The following is a 22,027-nucleotide window of genomic DNA, read 5'->3' on the forward strand; positions in this document are numbered from 1 at the left end:
GCTCCGAACACGGACGCTTGAACCCAAGTGCTTCACGTTCTTCCATCCATCTGGACGGGTTGCTTTCCTGTGGCCAGGAGGCAACAGCTCTTCCCTTTGCTCAATTCGTGTGTCCATCGAGAAGTGGGGGACCTCAGCGATTCTGACCAGGATGAGGTGCAGCCCCACTGCACACCCCTGAAATCTGATTTACGCACCACTGTCTTTGGAGTCTGGGTTCTGGGAACCAATCTGCAGGCCCCTCACCAACTCCCATTTCTGGCCCTGTACAATGGATTCCCAATCCAGAACATTCTCCCCTCCGGCTCCCCGCCAGACCTAGGAGAGGCCAATCTTTCACTCTCCCTCAGTGATGTCTCTCTTTTCGATTCCATGGTGATCAATTTAAATAAAAGGCCTAACGCAAAAATCAGGCAAATATGTTTAATTTTTTAAAATAACTGATGGCAAAATAAAATATTTACATCACATCATACTGTGTAAACATGTAAAGTCTCTGTACAAAGAAATATACATGCAAAATAATGTAAAAACTTAACTGAATAAAAGAAACAATACACAAATAAACGTTGTGAGGTTACGAATACACATCCAGTTTTGAATCCAATTTCTTTTAAAAAGTTTCTGTACAATTTTACAAGAAACAAACAAAAACCCAACAAAGGAATAAATAAAATACACTGGAAGCGGCAGAGCTGAACTAGGCCAGTTTACGGCTCAAGACTCTGGTGTCTGGCCAGCTGGGGACGCGGGTGCTCTCTTTTGTGCATTTCACACAACGAAGGAAAAAGGACATCCCGAAAAATGCAAGTGTGCCCAGAAGCCCCACGGCATGTCCCAAGGCCTCCCCACCGTGGCGTGAATTCTGCCAATGACACCGACGTCGGATACCGGCCTGAGGGTGGCTAGGGCTTAATTGGCTTTTATTTCTTACCAAAAGCTCAAAATCCAGCCAATTTCTGTACAGAAAGTTGAACGTCAAAAAGTCTAAAAAGTAGTAAATGTCCAGACTGATTTTGGGAAAAAAAAAAAAAAAAATACTTTGGCATTCTGAATAATAGCATAATAAATTTTAAAACATTACCCTATTATCCAGTTTTATATTCAGAGTATGAAATCACTTTTTACAGTCCTCAAAACTGACAAATTTCACGAAGAGTTAAATCTCCTTGAACTGATGGCACAGGGCTATAACCCCCTCCCCCCACCCACCCCCGACACACGCACAAAACCATAAAGCTCACTGTACGAAGTATGTGCTTTTTCTATATATTTATTACAGGTACAACAGAGGTCTTCATAAATAGTTGCATAAAATGTTAAAGCCACAACATTGCACATGATATGAAATAAAACAAAACAAAACAAAAAAAAAAACAAAAAAAACCCCCAAACCCCAATGAGTGCATTTACAGTATTTTCATCTGACTGTATACTGCTCAACAATCTGATTGACGGCTTGGAGGGGTGGGGAACACAGGGAAGAGACTACTGGGGCTCAGGGCAGGACCCAACCTGATGTCCTGGGTGGATAGGCAGAGCCCCCTGAGCTCCCCCAGAGGAAGCCCTGGGCAGCGGGTGGGGAGCAGGAGAGAAGGCGGGAGGGAAAGGACAGACTGAAGGCAGGACCAGTCTTATATACAAGTAAGGCCTACATTTCATCAGAGCAGAACGATTCATTCTATTTTTATGCAAAAGTCTGAGGTTGAATGCACATTTCAGGAGCCCAGTCTGGCGTCCCAGCGAGACACACACAGACCCGGCAGCTGGGAAAGCTCAGAGCCAGGTGGACCCCGAGCTCTGGACGATGCTGCAGGGACGGCCACCACGAGCGGGAGTCCTCCCTGGAGGGGTCCACCATCTCTGTTTTGTTCGTGAACACCAGTGGTTGAACATAGGCATTTCGTTTCCTTGAATAAATCTTGGAAAATGTTAAATTTGCAAAATTCTATTCATGTTCATTTAAAAAAGTTTCTTTTTATTTTTTGCAGAAACCTGAATAAAAGACTGTGATACAGCAATGCTGTCTCCGCTCACGAGAGTGTGCGAGAAGGTCCTCCACCCCAGCACTGCGTGCTCCCGAGTCCCAGGCGCTGCCGAGCACAGCTTGCTCGGAGCCCGGTGTCACACGATGAACATACGGCAGCTGATCAGTTCTGTTGGTTTGTGTTTCTCTTCGAAATTCAAATTAACAGCTGATTGGCAGGTGAAAGAGAATGAGAAAGAACTTCAAGATAGGTCAAACTCGAGGCAAAAGCCTGCTCTGTAAGAAGTTTTTAACACTACGGATAGGTCGAACATCGTTCTGGTGTTTGCGCCGCTCAATGAAGGAAGTCAGTCTGGACGTGTCGAGGACGCCCACGCCTTTGCCCCCGCCATGGCCTGCCTGCAGCCATTGCTCCTGGAGGGCCAGCGCAGCCGAGGGACGCTTGGCAGGGTCCTCTTGCAGGAGGAAACACACGAACTCCTTGGCCTTCTGGCTCACTCCTTTAAAGCAGTCCTCTGGGAAACTAAAGTCTAGTCGGCAAATGTTCAGGCAGGTCTCCTCCACGCTGTCGTCAAGGAAGGGGGACACGCCACTGAGAAGCACGTATGTGAGCACTCCGACACTCCATGTATCCGAGGTCAGGGAGATGGGGTTCCCAAGGATGATTTCGGGGGCTGCAAACTCGGGGTTCCCCAGCAACTGGTGGATGTAGTAGGTCGTGTTGAGTTGGACAGCATCTCCAAAATCAGCCAGTTTAATCGTTGGCTTGGCCAAACTCTGATCCACCAGAATGTTCTCAGGCTAGAAGACAGGGTAGGACAAGGGTCATTTCCATAGATCCCTATCTCAAGCTCACGCGGGATGCGCACCAGGAATCAATGAAGTCACCCGGAAGAAAGCATCCCACGCGAGACGGGAGGTGGTTCTGAGCGTGCAGCCCATGGAGGAGGAGGCGGCACGACACGGAGGGAATGGCACCCCCTCCTTGCAGACAGCCCTCCTGGCAAGTGAGCATGAAGGCGCCGTGCTGAAGAATGCTGGCTCAGGAAGCTGGGCGTTCATGTGCACTCCTCCCTCTACTAGTAAAAGTCACCTTCCTTTCTCAGCTACCACTGACCCAGTCCCACATCAGCCTCACAAAGCTCAGAGGAACTTTCTGGAACCTCATGAAATGTGTGAAGATCTCAAATGTTTATCCTATACTTTGCTGACTGTTTATATTATTGAGAGCAAAATCCTAAAAATGGAGATTAGATATCAGGGTTCCCACTACCCACCTCCTCCTGTTCGTCCGCCATCCCCCCACGCCTCCTGGCCTGGCGCAGTGGACACACTGGGAGGTTGGGAGGAGGCCCCTGAGAGCCAGGTGGCTGGGCCATGGTCAGACATGCTGGCCTTGGCCCCAGAAGCCCCACTAACCTTCAGGTCCAGGTGTGCTATCCTGCAGTTGTGAAGGTATCGGACGGCTTCCAGAACCTCCCCCAGATACGCCCTGATCTTCCCTTCGGTGAGGTTTCCCCATCGCACCACACAGTCCAGGAGACGCCCCTGGTCAGCCCTGTGGAGGCAGGAACGTGTGCAACACTCGTCACGGTGCCGGGTCACTTTAGAGGCAACAAACAGCTTGTCCGCGCCTGCTGTTAACGTCCTACTGGGCTGATGCCTCAGGAGCACACCTCTGCCTCCGGGCACCACTGTATCGAGAGCGGGACTGCTGGTCAACCTCGTTATGGATGTGAGTGGGGAACAAGGGTGCCCAGCCCTCAGAGGCGGTGGGGAAGGGGGGAGGAAGGGGCGCTCTGCAGGCACCTGCTGTAGGACGGAATGAAGTGACACACCTCCCTGAGCCTTCATTCTGTCATTTGTAAGACGGGCAAAGGGAAGGCCACATGAGGTAACGTAAGCAAAGAGGCAGACCTCAAGGTGTGCTGAGAAGACAGCCACTGGGAGCTGCTGCCTGGGCGTTCCACAGCCCGACAGGCTGTCCCGCACGCCTCCGGGGTCTGGACATTTACCCAAGTTCCCGCTGTGCTTTTCCCGGGTGTCTCTGGAAACAACCCGTCACAGGGGAGCTGGGACCAGTTAGTGACCTCGGCCCACGCCCTTCTAAGTAACACCTGCTGCCGCTGCTCTCGATCTCCGGCTCACTCATGACCGGAGTTGGAGGGCTGCCCTTCCCCAGCTCGCCGCCGCCGCCAGTTCGGGGACCTGGGATCTGAAACTGTGCCTTCGATAAAAACGCCTGCAGAGCTCCCGTTGCCCTGAAGCGGGAGCAAGGACGCTGAGGGATTCCTGCTGGACTCGAAAGGCTTCCTACTGCCAATGACTTTGACACGGGAAAGCCACTGATGGCAGCGCTGCCCATGGGCCAGGGACTAAACGCTTAGTGTCAATTCACTAGATCCTCACGCCAACCTTCCCAAGGCCAAGCAGCCGCCCAGGAAGGCCAGCACTGCAGCAGGCGGTCTGGCCCCAGGCTCTCTGAAAACCGGGCTACGCTGCCCGCTGTCTGTGGAACAGGAACTAAACGGAAAATCCGTCACTTGTCGGTAACAAAGAGGAACTGAGGAGAATTTGGTAGAAATCGGTTATGAGCCTATGGCCATACTACCCCGAACACGCCCGATCTCGTCTGATCTCGGAAGCTAAGCAGGGTCAGGCCTGGTCAGTACTTGGATGGGAGAAATCGGTTATGAAAAGAAATCCTAGTACCAGTACGGTGAGACTAAACCCTTCAGTTTTCCACTGAAGAAATGGCAGCTGAACACACTTAAAATTTTCAGCCAGAAATGTAAGTCTTATTGACTTCTGACGAGGACTTTAGGATAGTTCTCGTTAGAAAATCCCCGAATGAGCAGTAGCTGTCAGACACCCCGCATCTCCAGCCAGAACAGAACAGATTTTAAACATAGCTCAATGCCAAGATATTTCAGAGAGGCGGGAATGTTCTAGGGTGGGCTTCCCAACCCGGGTGCCCGCTCGGGGGCAGGTGATTCTCCGCCGCAGGCCCATCGGGCCCTGCAGGATGGCGGGCAGCACCCTTGACCTCCACCCTCTGGATGGCAGCGGCACCCCCAACCCAAGTTGTGACACCACAAAAGTCTCCGGACGCGGCCAAATGTCCCCTGGGGGGAGGCAAACGGCCCCCAGCTGAGGCTCACAGCTCTTGCGTCAGATTTCACACTTGCTCCTTAGAAGAGTGAGTGCGCTGTTTAGCGGGGTGGCACACTGAGCTCACTGAGCCCCATGGGACTGGGGACTGCTCTGGCCAGAGGCCCACCCCCCTTCCCAAGGACATTCTCTGCGAGAGGTGCATCTCACTCTCCCATTCCGACCGTCCTGCAGTGGGCCAGAGCTCTGAGGGGCAGGACTGCAGGCCCGAAGCATCAGACATGAGCAGGGAGCCCACTCAGCAGCCATGAGGCTCCCAGGCCCCCAGCAGCCGTGCAGTGCCTCCTGCAGGGGAGGAGTCTTCAGGGGCCTGGTCCCTCGGAGAGCCTGAGAACCCGGGTGGTACTGAGGTGTTTTGATGCTGGGCGCACTACTCCCTCATTTGAACAGCATGTGCTGAAGACTACTTCTTTCCACCATTATTGGAAAGCTCTAGAACTGTGTTTTCTGACAATAGGCATACACACATACACATACACACACACTACAGGAGATATAGATCCTGAAATCCTGATTTCTGTCTGTCTCAGAGAACAAACGACAGTAAAATCACTTAAGGTCGAGGCTGAGGCTTACGAACGGGAGGACAGTGGGTGCATACGCACATTTCCAACACCAGGACGTAACTGGTGGGGGTCTCGAAGGTATCAAGGAGGCCAATAAGCAGTGGGTGCTGGAGGTTCTGCAGGATTCCAAGCTCATGGGTGACCTGGTCACGCTTCATCAACTTCTTGTTCACAAACTTAGTGGCCACTGCTCGTTTGGTTCCTTTCTGATCACATTTTTTAACGACAGAGAATCTGCCCCTGGAAAACAGGTTGAGAAGGTCACTTTCAGAGGACTCTGAGTATGTCACAGAGAAAAGACTCTGCTAACCTAAATGGACTGGAGGCCTGTCTGCAGGCCCAGCTCTCCCTGGGCACTTGTGGAGGAGCAGTGGCTCACAGTGACCCCGAGGGAGCCTGCCAATCTCTGAGCCCCTCTGCCACTGACCGTGTCTTCTCCTTCCTAGAGGCAGGCTCCATTTCCTCACCCTGCACCTGGCTAGGCCACGTGCCTTCTTGACCTCTGGATGTGGCTGAGGTGACACCATGAGGATTACCAGGCAGCCCCCACCTCTGCTCTCATGGAAAACCTTCCTTACCACATCAAAAAGCTTGAGCTGCACGTGGTGGCTCCAGTCACCTCCTGCCCCCCCCCCTTTCAGGAGGGATGCATGTGTGGGTCTGGTCACCCACTGATAGCCCACGGCCTCTGAAGCTGTACCCAGTAAACTGTCCCAAGAAGCTCAGCAGCAACTTGATCTGATCTCGATGATAGGGTCCTGGACCTCAAGTCTGAGCCTACTACCCATGATGACTTTGGGAGCACCGGGACAGCAAGGAATAGAGGTAAATCTGTAGATAAATGCTGAAATGGCCACACCACCTTGCTACTCCTCCCAAACAGAGGCACAGTCTATTTCTCTGGTGTTGAATCTGGCCTGGCCGGTGGGTTTTGCAGGCCCACACAATGCTGGGGAAGTGTGGTTGCAGATTTCTGAGGTTGGGCCTTAAAAGGCTTTGCAGCTTCTGCTTTTGCTGTCTTAAAATGCTTCCGCCATCAGGTGAGGAAGCCCAGTGTGGAAGTCTATGTGGACAGAGGCCTAGGTTCCCAGCCAGCTAAGGCCAGGAGAAACCAACAGATCTGCCTGATCATTCACATGTGTCAGAAGTGACAGTAAGTGTGTGTCTGGTGCAGGAGGGGTAAGCGAGGGTGTGTCAGCCTGACACACCAGCGGGTGAGCAGGTACCTGGAGGCGCACGGCCACTGTGGCCACAGGACTGCAGGAGGCTACTGCTGGGGCAGTTTCTTGGAAAGCTTTTTAAAAGAGACAAGCTCAGCTTTTGACCTCCTTCTCGCCACATGGGTCATGACCCTGCACGTGAAGAAGTGCTGTGTGGACGGGCAGCAGGGCCAAGTCAGAAGGAGCCTGCCTGGGGGTGAGGACACTTCTGAGCCACTGCCCCAGGCCTGACTGCCCCTTCTGGAGGGAACCAGCCTCTTTTTTTCTGGGCAGGAGGAAGGGCCTTGCCCCTCTAATCTACATCTCCAATGTGAAAATCCCATTCAGCCTTTCTCAACTGGGACTCCCCAAGAGAATTAAATGTCAACCAAAAAAGGTCTGAGCGATTCTCCTCTGACTTCCCCAGGGACAGGACAGAGCTAGCACAGTCCTGGAGGCACAGCAGGAGGGTTAAGTCAACACATCAACAGACGGCTTATGGCATTAGGCCTTAATTCTCTCTTGGAACCCAAGCTGAAAACATCTTTACTCCCTCGATGTTTAGTATCAAAAGGCAATTACAGATTATGTTTCAAATATAATTCATGTAACTTCTAACTGGTGGCAAAATTCCCTGCTAATCTTATCAGTCTACTCTTACAGAGAGTTAGGTCATAAACTCTGCTCTCCTGGGAGGGGCCCTGGGTTTTATATCCTACCTGCCAAGCTCAGCCACTTCACTGTAGAAGGAGTCAAAGTTGTCTTTCCAGGTCACCATGATCCCATCACTCCCTGGACCTGCAAAAAGAGCAGCATCTCCCCTGAACTTGGTTTATGTGGCGCTTCCTGGGAAGAAGTCTGCAGGCCTGCGCTGTCCAATATGGTAGCCACACACGGCTACCGAGCACCTGACCTGTGCTGGAAGCGCGAATACACACCGCAGGCTGGGACTTGGGACGAAAAGGGATGGATTCACGGGACAGAAATAAACACACGCTTGCTTTCCCATTATTTTCCCACTCGCATCTCCAAGGTGGGAGTCTTCTACCGTCCTAAGCTCCTTTAGCTTCTGCTACTGATTTTTTACAAAGCAAAAATCACCTGCATAGTTTCTGTGACATCTTTTACAAATTAGAACACTGGCAATTCTTCCCTTTTAAATTCAAGATTCCCTTTCTTCCTTGTGTCATGATCCAAGAATCAGATCATTTCCTTTCTCTGGTTTAATGAGATTAAAATAGCTGGGGTGAAGACACATGGGATAAAAATGCTAAGCCAGTTCTGTTCATTGTCTACACACGGCGCTCCCGGACTCAATACACCTTTCAGGTCAGATTCTTATTTTTGCTTTTGGAAGCAGTTTCCTAGAGCCGGGGCAGCTGAAGAATGCACGGCAATGTCAGCAGCCCTGCACTGCACGGCTGGCTTCCGCGAAACCAGAGCTGCAAACCAACCAGTACGTGTCGTCTACTGAGTATGTACCCAGGTCAGTGAGATCAGTGGGAATTTAAGAGGGCCTGAGATGTGGGTTCTGCCTCCAGGAGCTCACGGTCCGGCCAAGAAGAGAGAACAAGGCCTTGCTGGGCCGTGGACAGAGCAAGGGCTTCAGACCAGAGCGACGCCGGGTCCTACTGTGGTTGCCCTGAGCTCCCAGGAGGGATGCTGTTAGGTCTCAGTGAGGCACAGAGTCTGCACAGCCACGCTCCTTCCTCTCCTTCCGCAGTCTGCGAGAAACCAACTTATAGGACATTCCCTCAGAGCCAAAGTGTCAACTGAGCCACTACATGAAAGAGAAGTCAGATACGAGAATGTGTTTTGAGCACTGTGGGATGGAACACACCATGTTTCAGCCTGGAAGATGGCACCGGCTGCTCGGATGCCCAGGGCCTGCAGTCAGTGGCCTGCACCGTGCACCTCCCCGAGACACCCTAGACACTGGGGTCTGCCACTTGCAGCTCTCATTGGGAAGGTCCCACAGGTGACTTACTGCCAATATTTTAGACCCTCTTGAGTGTGTTTGTGCAGGGGTGGGGTTTCTGGACCTGAGAATCTGGGAAGATGCATGCCCCCGGCTCAGGGGTGTCGCTTACCCAGCACCCTCAGACTGGCTGAGGACGAGGCTGAACCCATGTCGTTCACAGCGATGCATGTATAGATGCCGTCATCTTCTGTGGTCACGCCGATGATCTTCAGAGTGGCCTCTCCCAAGTCACTGCCACACAGAAAACAACACACTGTGAGTCACAAAGGTATGGCTCCCCCAGTGACGACCCCTACCCTCTCTCCTTTCGGGTCACAGAAGATGACAGAGGAATACTGACAAGGAATTTCAGTGGAATTTTAATTTTTTTGCACACCCGGGTATGAAATGCTCCCTTGTGGGCAGCGTCAGGGTACAGAGGGTAAGTGAGGGGTGGACTGTGGTGGTCACAGTGGACGGAGGTCATGCTCACTGCCAGAGAGATCCCCCCTCACCTGTAGGAGATGCTGTAGTGGCCGTCGTTGTTCAAGGTGTTGTGTTCAGGGCCCTTCCAGGTGATTGAGGCCTTGGGGCGGCCACAAACTCGACATCTAAGAACAACGGTCTCCCCTGTCTCACACGTGACCTCACTCAAGGGAATGACGAATTCTGGGGGAACTGCCAGAGAAAGGAGTCACTGACACCTGTCACCCTTGGCTCCCTTCCCACATCCACCAGTCCCAACAAGAATGAGAACGAGTTGTTGCCCATGCCCTAGTACCCCAGAAAACCTGCTCCCCAGCGTATGCACCAGCGTTCTACAACATGCCCCATAGACCCTACACTATGCAAAAGCAGAGGAATAAGATAACAGAACTCACCGTCATATATGTAATTGGGGTTGAGAAGCTGAAAGGGAAAAAGCACACAGATGTTGGCCAGAAACATGAACTGCTTTGAGATACGGTACTTTAATGCCGAGGCTACAGATGAACAGGAATACAACTTGACTTTTGTGGGGTCTCAAAATAGAGCACATTTTCACTGCCTTTAAACGCTTTCAAAAAGCCTCATGTCATACAAATTTCAGCGAATTTTTGTTTTGCTACCCACAAACACAAAAGAGCCTCTTGAACTCAGAAATGTCCATTTTCCTCATCCAGTGGGACGGGTTCGGCTGGTCCCTGGGCCCCTTCCTTCTGAAGAGCAGCCAGTGCCCTGACCTGAGCCCTTGGGTTCCCTTTAGGGTTGTGCAAGCAACCCCCCCCCAGCTAGGTTTAAGGCAGTCTGACGGGAATAAAGCGGACCAAAGCCAGCACGAGGAAAGGTGCTAAAGCCAGTGAGCCTGGGTCTCCGGCCTCCAGTCACTTCCCAGCAGTGCGCAGCGAGCAACTGGGGAAGCTGTGCCACGGCTGCTTCACATTGTGTACTTGGGAGAACCTGGGCTCTGCATCACCAGGGCGGCTGGCAGCCTTCTTTGTGAGCTACATGTGCACTGATCAGCGACGCAGGTACCCGGCGACCGGAAACGCGCATGCGCACCTGTGCTGGGAGGACCGTCCCCGCCAGCCCTCTACAAAGCGCTGCGGGAGCTGCCCACAGGGCAGGGAGGTGATGTTGGGAGGCAGATGGCGGCAAGTGAGGCCAGGTGCCAGGCCCGCGACGTGGGCCGCTACTAGCCCAGCTACTGCCCCGGGAATGAACGATGTAGGCTCCTGGGCCATTATCAGCCTTGCCCTGGGAATGAATGGTGCAAGCTCCTGGCCGCCGCCAGCCCTGCTACTGCCCCGGGAATGAATGAGGCAGGCTTCTGGGCTGCCACCAGCCTGGACGCTTACCCGCAGGGACGGCCAAGGCTCCTGGAGATGCTCATACGCACCTTCACAGATACCTTGTTGCTGAGCCCCTCCCGCGACTTCCGATAACCGTTCTCCAACTTGCCTTCCCGCTTGCCGTCTTTATCTTTTTTCTCAGATTTTTTCCTTAAACGGAGTGCTGTGTGCCAAGATGTTGACTTCCTAGGGGGAAAATAACATGTTGGTAAGTGTGAACATCTTTCCAGTGTTCAGCAAGCGATTCCTGAAAGCCTTAGAGAAAAGCTGAGTAGTCCACTTAAGGATTTGGGGTGACTGAGGCTCCCTGGCACCAGTGAGCTCCGCTGAGGGAAACCCGCCTGTGGGTCTCAACCATCAGAAGAGAAAGCAGCTCTTCACTTTTGAGGATTAAAAATACCAAAGTGCTGGTAATGGTCAATTTTATGTATCAACTTAACTGGGCTATTGGGTGCCCAGAAATGTGATCGAACATTGATCTGGGTGTTTCTGGATGAGATTAACATTTTAATTGGTAGAGTAAAAGACACTACCCTCCACAACACTGGAGGCTCCCTCCAATCAACTGAAGGCTTGAGTAGAACAAACAGACGGGCTTCCCTGAGCACGAGGCAATTCTCCAGCAGAATGGGTCCCCAGCCTGCGGCCCTCACTGCAGATTCCGACTTCCTAGTCTCCGTAACTGTGTGAGCCAATTCCTTACATTACCTGCTTCCTCCCTGGAACACACACACACATACACATACACACACACACACACACACACACAATATCTCTTTCTCCTACTCTTCTATTGGTTCTATTTCTCTGGAGAACCCTAATATAAGGCCCCAAAACACTCTTTGAAAAAACAAAGTACAAAATGGTAATCTTGAACAATGTGCTAGAATAAAACATGCCTATCAAGGAGAAACAGGACAAGGGGATTGAGGAGAGGCTCTCTGTAGCCTGAACTCAAGGCCCCCTTCCCTGTGGGACTGCAAGGTCCAAACCCGGAGGTGCAGGGTGGTGCTGGGATGCCGGCCAGCCTGAGCTGCGAACCCAGACAAGGATCCTCCATGCTTGGAGAGGAGCACGACCACTGCCACACTGCCTTTGGGTCTGCTGGTTTGGGCTGATCCCTACCACAGGTCAAACAGATTCAGGGAAGGGCAGGGTTTTAAACCAGCACCTGAATTCAGTTTTCTTTATAATACAAAACAATCAGGCTCTCTGCTCCACAGGGAGCTGGCTTCCCCCTCTATCTCTGCCTACTTGTGATCTCTCTCTGTCAAATAAATAAAATCTTTAAAAACAAAACAAAATAAAACAAAATTTAATACAGCAAAACTGGTCATTTCTTAACTGAATGAACCTTCTAGTAGAGGTGAGGCGCGATGGTGATGGCACCACACAGATGTTCACCGGCAGCTCCCGGAATGAGCATGTGCCCGGCTGCACCCTCCGCATAGCCAGCTAAGGAGTTAGAGGTCCTTGGGGAATCCTCATCCCAGCCCGAGACCTTTGGAGACTATAGTACTATTGTAAATACCCTAGTAGCTTAAAAAGGCTGTCTGTTTGCAGATGGAGGTTATTAAAACAGCCTGTCAGAACAAGTCTGAGAGATGAAGGGCTACCCCGTCCTCACTCAGGGGCTCCACACTGTGCGCAGAGATGACTCGCCCCGACAGACGACGACGCTGCTCACGACACTGCTCTCTCACTGGGCCTCCCGCCTCCCAGGGCCTCTAGGCTTCCCTCGCGCGCAGGCCCCTTGGCCCTCGGCTGGCCTCCCGGGGACTCACTTGAGAGTCCCATCGGGGTTCTCCATGATGACTGCACTGGTATGCCCCAGGACGAAGCCTGGAATCCAGCCCTCGGCGGCGGGGCACTGGTCAGTGGCGGCTCGGAACACCAGAAACATGTTCTGTTGATTGCTGGCCAGAATTTGAACGACCTCTCCTTGACAGACGCTTATCTCATCCTCCTTCACTGCCGTGTAATCGTGTGTCACCAACATGGTGGAGATGTTGCTACTGCTGCTACTTTCACTCTGGAGCGGGAAAGACCAAAACAAAAGGCAGAGGGGAACTGAAACGAGATCTGATGTCAGGAACTCGCTTGTCAGCGCGCCGCAGCGTGACGGCCCGGAGCTGTCACCAGCCAGACACAGAGGCACCTGCTCTCCTCTCCACGCTCTTTAGTTATCTTTGTGCCTCTTTTTGGGTAATTAAAAACCAGGATTTCTCTAGAAAGCAACGCAAGCAACAATCTAGATTCCATCACTGCAGTGATGACACTTGGCTTTGGGGGCTTCCTCCACTGTTTTATCCCATCTTCCTGGCACCCTCCCAGGAATGGCTCAGTCCTCCTGTGGATGCCATGCTGCCTTGTCACTGGGACTACCAGGCTCATTTAAAAAAGTATCATTACATTCAAAGGCCACGGAGAGTAGCTCTTCAGCTCACTGACCCAGCAGATGATGGAGCGACCCTAAGTCTGCCAGAGAAAACGTTCCCCGAGAACGCATGTCCAAGGATCCTCACAAGCCGCTGACAGGCCTCATCACTGTTACCTCTTTCTCCTTTGAAAAGAACGAGGAACACCTGAAAAGGGAATCAGCGCTGTTCTGCTCTCATGGACAGTTACTCTGCCTGCTGTATGTGGCCCTCAGTGAGCGGCCCTGAACTTGCGCGACTCAACTGTCCCGAAGGTGCTGTTGCCACAGGAACAAAAGATTACACAGCAGCTGTGGACACCGCTGGCCCCATGACTCAAGCTCCGGGAACAGCCTTTGGCATGAGAAAACCTATTCTCTTCTGGAGTCCTAGCAGGGCCCAGTGTCTTGGTTCACCGTGTGTCTCTAAGGTCCACCACGGTGACGGACACGTAGCAGACACCCAATACATATTCAGCAACTCAATGAGGCAAGACTGCAAGAGTAAAACACAGATCGCTTCTTAAGGCCACCTACCTAGGCCCACAAGCTGAGTGGTGTCAGTTGCTGAGAAGAAACACAAATGGCAAATGGCAGTATTTGTCCCCAGCTATGATGTACCAACTGACCCTTTTGTTCCAGGAGAGGAGGAGGAAGCGGACACCACGGGCACATCCTGAGCTACATCTTGCACAATGCCCCCTATCAACAGGTGGGATGCGGGAGAGGGCATCGAGCCCTGCTCCTGGTAGCTTGTCCTCAGAGGCTCCCACCAATGATGTCGTCTGGCTGCTTGCGGGTCCCCCGGGCTCCGAGGATGCTAGCCTCTGCTGGGCTCTCGGGTGCCCAGGGCAGCTCCCAGGTGGCATGGTTGCAACCGTCAGCCAACCCTGCCACGTGCCCATCAGCCCTGGCTACTGAGCTGGTGTTAAGATGCGCGGGAGCAGATGGGCGGGCCGCCGTTAACAAGCCAGTGTGTGGAGGATTCCGGGGTGCGGAGCTAGGACTCTGGCCCCAATGCAGCAGGGTGCCAAGCTCTAGTTCTGTCTCAGCTGAGAGTCTGTTGCGGATTCCTGCTTCTCCTGGGTCCCCATGCTGTCCATGTTAGGCTACGGCCTGTGCATATTCATTTATGCCATTTTATTCTTTTAGCACGTACTTTATTCTGACTTATATAGCAACACCCGATAGTTTTGAGATCACAAAGCCAAATTTGCTGGAAAATGCAAACAAAAAGCAACTTACGTGGCACAGCTGCTTTTGGCCACAGAGCATCCTAAGCTCTCTCATAATTTTGCCACAATGATAATTGCTATTAGTATTTTCTGAACACCCCCTATGTGCCAAGCTAAGTATCAGTCATTTAAAATCTGTCTCCCTTAGTTGTCGAAGCCACCTTCCCAGCTGGCACAATTATCACCCCCTTACAGAACAGGGGTTGGGCATTTGTGTGGGCCATCTGGCCTTGGAGATGAAGGCAGGGGTGCACTTCTACCGCTGCCAGGTGGGCAGGTGCAGACAGATTGTGCATCCACATTTGGGGGCTGGCACAGTCACCATGTGGGTTGGTCCACATCCACTCCACTCCTGCTCTCAGCAGAACTTTCCAGAAGGTGCCCATGAAAGGAGCAAAAACCCAGGCGATGGGTTGGGCACAGCTGCTCAGCTGTGACTGCAGACAGCTCCGTGGAAGTAGTCAAGAAGGAAGGTGGTCACTGCTGACCCACTAGGAGGATAAGATGACTCAACTGGGTAGAAATGGGGCAGGGCAACAGTTCCTTTTAACCAGAACATGTAAGAGTCCTAGAGGACATGTTCACATTCCTGGCCTTCCAGGGCATTTCTGTACGGCACTCTGACTCAATCAAAAACACTGGCAATCTCCCTTTCTAGGTGACCTACCACCTAAGAAAAAGTGAGAAGCAACTTTTGCAGCTTAAAGCTGAAACATATGGCACCCGTGATTGTGCCTCTGTCTCAGGGCATTCTGGGAGGGAGCCGGGTGCTGACGGTGATTTGGGTGTGCTCTCAGGCGGCCCGGGGACCGTGTGGCATCTGAGTCGGAGCAGCTGAGATTCACTCTGAAGCACAGACTCTGAGCACTCCTCATCCGTGGGAGGGGAGTGTCCAGGTGAGGAGGAGCTCGGGAGCAGTTCCCCAGCCTAATTCCCCAATCTGCAGGGGTCTCAGCTGTAAGGCCACGCCTGCCTCCCAAGCATTCAGATGTGGACAGGCATGGCACCCCTACGGACCTCTGCCTCTTTTCCTCTGGCTGAAGGCGCTCACCTGCTTTCCTAGCATTTCAGACCCAACTGGGGGCCAGGCTACCCTGCCAGGTCATTGTAAGGCACCCACAAAGACAACATGGGTCACAGCCACTGCAGCAGACGCCTGCCTGGACCACTTATTTTTGCAAATAAAAGTCAAGGACAAATAAGTATACCAAGACCCATTTCCTAATTTCTTCCTCAATTAAATATAAAGATTGAGTTTAACAAAATATGTAACAAATAGGAAGAAAAGAGAAGGCCACATCAACCCAAACAGGGCATTAACAGAAGTCCAGAGAAAATTAGAGAGACATGCAAAAGCCAGATTTGTTTTCATAAAGAGAGACACAGACCCTTTTAGGGAAATGTATTTAAAAATTTATAAAGCGATCAAACATACACTCATTAGAACAGTTCTATTCTCTCACGCATGCCTTTAGGAAAAGTGTTAGAGGTCAGGCCATCTGCCGTGTAGGAAAACAGCTGGGTAGGATAGTGAGGAAGCCACAAAATGGGGGAGAAACCCACCACAGCAACCTTTCTGCTTGAGGACACAACATAAGTGCCGGGCAAGAGGAGGGCGAGGAGGCCCGGAGGGCCCGCAGCACGCCCCCTGCTGGGCAGAAGGCAGGATGGTCGCGGCCGCCGGCAGGAGCCCGGGCTCCAGAGGCCCTACAGCAGTCTCTTCCAGAGTGAAAGTTGGGGGAAGCAAGTATTTCCACTGGAGAGATTCCTTTCCCCCCATTTTGTCTGCTTAGTTTGCTGTGAGTTGCTGTTGGAAGTTTTCTTGAGGGATTTTTTTTTTTTTCAGCAGAGGAGTCAAAAATGCTGCAAAGATAATTTAAGGCATAAAAGAGCACAACCAAGCCATGAGCAGAAAACTTAAAGTGTACAGATTCCAATTTAAATAGGAAGTAAACAGCAGGGACACTGACCCCTCTAAAAAAAAAACGTGTGTGAGGAAAGCAGGGGTAAAAAGGAAGTTCCAAAATATTCTGCTGGTCAGAGAGCGTGAAAGACGCACAGGTGTTGCGTTCAGAAGGTTACCGATCTGGCTTCCCGGATGAAGGAGACACACACAAAGCAAGGAGCGAGTTAGTAGAGACGAGAGCAGCGCTGTTCCCGTGGCAGGAGGGGTTAGAAGGCGGCTGGTCCGCAGGCTCCGGGCGGAGAGCTGACCATTGCAGACGGTGCCGGCCGGAGGGCCAAAGTTAGTAGGAGGAGAGCGGCGGCCACGGGGAGGTTTAGAAGAGCTGGCGGGACAGAGGCAGTGGGGCGGGCGGGCGCAGGCTGCCGGGTGTTCTTACCCCGTTGCTCTGGGTGGACTGCACGGACTGCTCGCTGGCCGAGGAGCACGTGCTCATGCGGTCCGTGTCCTTGCCGGGGGCCGTGTGGCGTTGTGCCTGCCGCTGGAGGGAGTCACTGTCCCCCGGGAAGGTGAAGGAGCCCGGCCGGCTGGCAGGGGAGGCAGGGATGGAACTCCAGAAGGAGCCCCCCTTCTGCAGGGGGCTGCTGGGGGGAAAGGGCTCCTTGCCGATCGGAGAAGGGAACGCGGTGGCCACAGGCGAGTTCAGAGGCGAGACGGCCCCGGGCCTGGGCTTTCCTAGGGGCAGTGAGCCCAGGCTGCTCCGTGAGCGGCTGTCCTCCTGGTTGGCCCGTGCCTCCTTGGCGTCCGCATCGCGGCCGGCGCCGGCGGCACTCCCTGAGGACTTCCTGGGGCTCTCAATCACCTTCATCTTGGGGATGTGCTCGGAGTCTTGCTGGGGGCCTTCGGGCTCTCCCAGAGTGTGCCTGCCGGGCTGGCCAGGGCCGGCCTCCGGGGCAGGGCTGCTGCCAGGAAGGGGCGGTGCAGGGCCGGGAGTGGACATACCTGACATCTTGTCTGCCTCTGCCTGGCTCGAGGCCGCAGAGGAGACCAGCACGGGGGAGTGGTGTCGGACAGGCTGGGGGATCCGGGAGGGTCTGCTTCTGCTGGAGCTGGGGAGGCCACTGCAGCTGCCGGGGCCAGTGCTGGGGTTGCCGCCTCCGGCGCCTGGGGCCCCGCCGCTGCTGCTGCCCCCGCTGCTGCCCCCACCACCGCCACCCCCGCTCCCGCTGTGGTTCCTCTGATACTCGATGGGTGATGTCAAGGCTGTAAAGCAAGAGAGACACAGAGAAAAGACTGTCAGGGAACCAAGCAAAACATCCTTAGGGGGCAAAGGAGAAAGGCAAAGGATCTCAAAGAAATGATATTCGGGTCCTGAATGCCCCCTTCTCCAGGCAAGTGGGGGCTCATCCACAAGCCTTCTAACCACGACAACCTTTAAGCTCCTACCCATCCTGGAAGCAGTGGACAGACACCATCCATCAGTAAAAGCAAAGGGCTTAACTGCCGCTTGTCTGTTGATGAACAGCTCACGTGCATGGGAGCTGCGCCCGTGTGAGCGGCTGCGGCCGAGAAGGCCGAGGAAGCACCAAGTGTGTGAGGACTAGGGAGGCGCCGACTGGGACAGCCTGGGAGCAGCGAGCAGAGCTCCTGCATCCCTGCCAAGTGGAGGAGGCCAACTGCCCGTGTGGGAGAATCCCAGACGGCAGCGGCTCCCACAGAGTGGGAAAATTCAGCCCAGCTGCCATAAAGGTCTTCTTTAAACCTGAGAGGTCAGGAAAAGAAGAACCCGGCTGGGAGCTAAGGAGTCCCTTGGTTTCCCTGCAGGCTCGCAGGATGGCAGCGTTAGGGACCACCTCTGCTTTGCAGATTTGGTACAAGAGACAAGGGATGGTAAAGAGCTCCACAAAGACCCCCACGGGTCGTGGAGCTGTCCCATCTCCCCTTCCGGCAATTGAGTTTGTACGTGCTCATCCGCAGGAAACTGAAGGGAACGAGCCGAACAAGATATGGGGAGATATGAACACAAACTTTTGAAGCGTTAAAACCTTTGAGAAATAAAGCAATTAGGCAGAACCCCTTCCTGCCAGGCAGGTGGGAACAAGCATTTTGTAGCCCAGTGACATTTTACTAAGTCTGTCCTGGCCACGGCCTCTTACTGGAACAAGGGGCGAGAGGGAAGCGTGTCACGTGTCCAGAGCTCCCAGGCCATTCCTGATGGTGCTCCATCCTCTGGAATCAGTCCTTCCCGTTGACTAAGGGCATCTAGTATAGTTTCACAGCATGGAATATTCTGGCTTCCAGTTTGGGAGGCAGTTCATTTTATTTTCAAGATGTAAAAGTTGACCGAGACCTCCCAACGGCTGCCTGCTGTGGAGGACCATGCGATGCGTCACTTCAGAACAGGACCGTTAGAGCAGCCTGCACTGGCTCACTGTCATGGGGGCCAAACTTTTTTCTACATTCACAGGGATGGTCCCCGACCCTCCATGAGCCCCATGAGCCAACCACAGGTATAAAAAACGATCAGTCTTGCTTAACTACCAGGCAGCTGGCCATGCCTTGTCCCAACCTGCCTTGCCCTTGATTTTGCATTGAATGCCTGTGTTCGTGGCTCTTGAACATTGAATAGGCAATGCAAGCAAAAGCAAGTTTCAGAGGTGCACTGGAGAATGTCTTCAATATCTGTGTCTACTTCTGTCTGCTGCCTCAGTCTTTTTCAAACACTCCCTTCCCAGGACAGGGTTCCAGGGCACAGATGGTGCGAGAGGCCATGTGAACATGTGCCCGACACATGCCCAGGGCAAGGGCCGGCTGGGAACCTTGACTTTGCCACGAAGAATTTGTGGGACTTTAAGTAACTTACTGACCTACCTAAAATGGGCTAACACCGGTTCTTGCCACCAGGGGTCGTTGTGAAAAGGAACTGAAGTAACCCACAAGTGCTTATTAGGACAGAGCCTGAAACACAGTCTGGGGTAACTCTGTCTGGCCATGGTGAGCAGGACGCAGCAGGAGAGAGAAGAGAAACAGAAATGTGTACCTCCAGCCCACCCACCCAATAAGAGAACATACATTACCATTTAAAAAATTGCGCTGGTTTTCTAAAATTTGGTTGATTTCGTGGATCCACGTTTGCCGGACACTTGGACTGGATGACTGTAAAATGAAGGTCTCCACCACACCCCCCGTCCTCGATGTCAGAGCAAATTTACACGGATCGTTTTCCACATTTTCCTCCAGGCAAAGGCAACTCACCTTAAAAAGAGTAAAGCATTATTCACAATGGGCAAAAGGTGAAAGTAACACAAGTGTGCGTTGATTGATTGATGGATAAAGAAAATGTGGTCTCTGGAATGAGGGATGGGGTATTACTCAGCCTTAAAGAGGAAGCACAGGCTGACATATGCTACAACGTGGATGAACCTTGAGGACATCAAGCTTTGTGAAATAAGCCAGTCCCAGGAAGACAAACAGTGTTAGAATTTCTTATAGATGAAATAAGACTTTGAGTGGTCAAAGTCACAGAACCAGAGAGTGGAACAGTGGGTGCCACAGGCTGGTGGTTGTTTCAAGAGCACAGAATTTTGGTTTTGCAAGGTAAGGAGAGTGTGGAGGTGGACGAGTGGATGGCTGCACAGCAGTGTGAATGTGTGTAATGCCGCCGAGCTGCACACGGACAAATGGTTGAGATGGAGAATTTAAGTGTATTTTACAATAATAAAAACAAAGCACATTTATTCCCACTGGTCAGGTGCAATGTAAAGTTCATCCTATGTCAAAGTTGAAACAACCAGTTTTGGGTTGAGCTGTCATTTTTACTGCCTGGGAAATCATCTTGAAGCTTTTCAATAACTTTTCAAACTCAGGGACAAGGGGATTAACTAATAATGTGAATATTAACTAGACACATGGGCCTGGGAATTACCTGATTTCAAATGCCTTTATGATGAGCCAGTCTGTGTATCCCTCCCTTCTCTGCCCCAGGAAAAAAATGACACTATTTAAAAACCGTGACTATTCATTGGACATGGGTTATGAAGTTATACGTGCTATTGCACGTGGGATGGTTTCACTGAAGCAAGAACATAGGATTTCTAAGCTGCTGGAGTGGAGTGGAGAAATCAGGAGCCTTTTGGAAGAACAGGTAAGATGTCCAGAGGATGGAGGGTGCATAGTGACAACCTGGGGGCCTCAAGCGGCCTGGGAGGGGAGGGCTGGAGGGCGGCAGGAGACAGAAGAGGCCCGCAGGTTCATAGAGCCCAGCTTGAGCGCCTCCCTAGGTTCTGTTGGGCAAAAGAGCCTCCTGTAGCCCAGAGCAGCCCAAAGTAGGAAGGCTGCTGTAGGGGCCGACAGAAGTCTCACGGGGAGCGGGATGGTGTGGTGTCCCACCTGTGTGCTGAGACCTTAGGGCTCAGAGGGCCTAAGAAGGTCCCTGCCTCTGTTCCTGACAGGGGGCCGAGCAGCCCAGGGGAGGAGGCCCCAACACAGGGAAGCACGTCTCAGCTCAGGGCCTGCAGGGCTGCAGAGGGGCGAGGAGCAGGGATGGAGATGGGAGCGGGAGGGGGAGGGGAGGAACCAGACTGCATCTCCCAGGGACTGTCTGCTAGGACCTCAAGCCCCCTTCTCTGCTTTTTTTTTCTATCTGGCCCTTGGTTTGTCCCATTTATAGGACTCGAGACCATCTGCAATTATTTTGTCTGGTTACTTGTGCCTCTCCGTCAGAAAACTAGCTACTCGAGGGTGTGGACTGCCTGTTTGGTTTACCCCCGCGGCCGCATGCCGAGCATTGAGCGCTCAGTGTGTCTGCACTGGGTGGAGGAGAAGAGTAAGACACTGGGAAGGCTTTCTGCTTTGGCCTTACAACAGTACTCCAAATCTGTGTCTCTTCACATTGTACATGGTTCTAAGAAAGGGGGTACACAGGAACTAACCAAGACAAAGTCGTCTCATCATGGTCACACAGAGGTGTGTGTGAACCATGAGCCACTTCAGAATGTGGACAGTACAGGGGTGGAGTGAACTTTTAAAAGTTCTACAATGTCTTAGGAAAATTTTAAAATATTTAATAAACAAAGGATCAGGACAGATAATCACTGAAAAGGAAACAGCTTATCAGTATGATGGCTATGTGTATCAGCACAATCACACATTACCTTGATACTATTCTTAAACAGGAATCCTGGCATCGAGAAACCCTTTTTTTTATCGAGTGGTTCACTGAAAATGACGATCTGCTCAAAGAGGAAAACTCGCCTCTCTTTACAGCGAGGCAGAAGTCCCGAGTCTTGGTCTGTGACCAAGAATGTGTCCTGTAAGAGCAGCTTGCCCTGGGCAACAATTTTACCCTAAAAGGGGGGCAAAGGAAAAGGAGAGAACATTTCATTCTAAGTCAAAGTATCTGTTTTGTTCCCACAGAAAGTGTTTTTCTTCTATTAATTTATAGAGCTTAAAACTTTCATTTATTGTAATGACTTCTTAACCCCCGATGGAGTAATCATCTAGATAAAATTCTTGCCAAATTCTGTGTAAGTCTCTGGCCTCAGTTACGAACAAAGACAGAGTGGGTGGAAAGTGTATAGTTTGCACTGGACCAGGTTCTCGAGGCGCAGTCCCTGGGCCCAGCTGCCCTGGCATCCTGGCAGGACCCTTAGTGATGCACAGGGACCTGTGTTGTTAGAAGCCCTTCAGGAGAGTCTGTGTGTTTTCCTGAGAACCATGGCACCAGACCTTTACATCCTAAATCTCTAGTAAAACAGTA

At 52.2% G+C, this 22,027-nt stretch overlaps 1 protein-coding gene across 5 annotated transcripts in view; it reads right to left on the reverse strand.

Annotated features, from left to right (window-relative positions):
• Positions 1-409: 409 nt before the first annotated feature.
• TRIO (trio Rho guanine nucleotide exchange factor) overlaps positions 410-22,027 on the reverse strand; it is a 337,805-nt gene continuing 316,187 nt past the window's right edge. For 3 of the 5 annotated variants that reach the window (XM_082725152.1, XM_082725151.1, XM_082725150.1), the window contains exons 46-57: positions 21,423-21,614; positions 19,347-19,524; positions 16,709-17,532; positions 12,500-12,747; positions 10,763-10,901; positions 9,765-9,792; positions 9,399-9,561; positions 9,014-9,135; positions 7,643-7,721; positions 5,764-5,964; positions 3,407-3,545; positions 410-2,788 (exon numbers count right to left, since the gene is read on the reverse strand). In XM_082725152.1, the coding sequence (XP_082581278.1) occupies positions 2,240-2,788; positions 3,407-3,545; positions 5,764-5,964; positions 7,643-7,721; positions 9,014-9,135; positions 9,399-9,561; positions 9,765-9,792; positions 10,763-10,901; positions 12,500-12,747; positions 16,709-17,532; positions 19,347-19,524; positions 21,423-21,614 (2,862 nt within the window). In that variant the 3' untranslated portion in view covers positions 410-2,239. Of the gene's footprint in view, positions 2,789-3,406; positions 3,546-5,763; positions 5,965-7,642; positions 7,722-9,013; positions 9,136-9,398; positions 9,562-9,764; positions 9,793-10,762; positions 10,902-12,499; positions 12,748-16,098; positions 16,230-16,708; positions 17,533-19,346; positions 19,525-21,422; positions 21,615-22,027 lie in introns of those variants that run through there. The other 2 variants (XR_014310227.1, XM_082725153.1) reach the window with 2 other exon arrangements.

The sequence above is a fragment of the Mustela nivalis genome (assembly GCF_964662115.1).
Source record: "Mustela nivalis genome assembly, chromosome: 3".
Lineage (NCBI taxonomy): Eukaryota > Metazoa > Chordata > Mammalia > Carnivora > Mustelidae > Mustela > Mustela nivalis.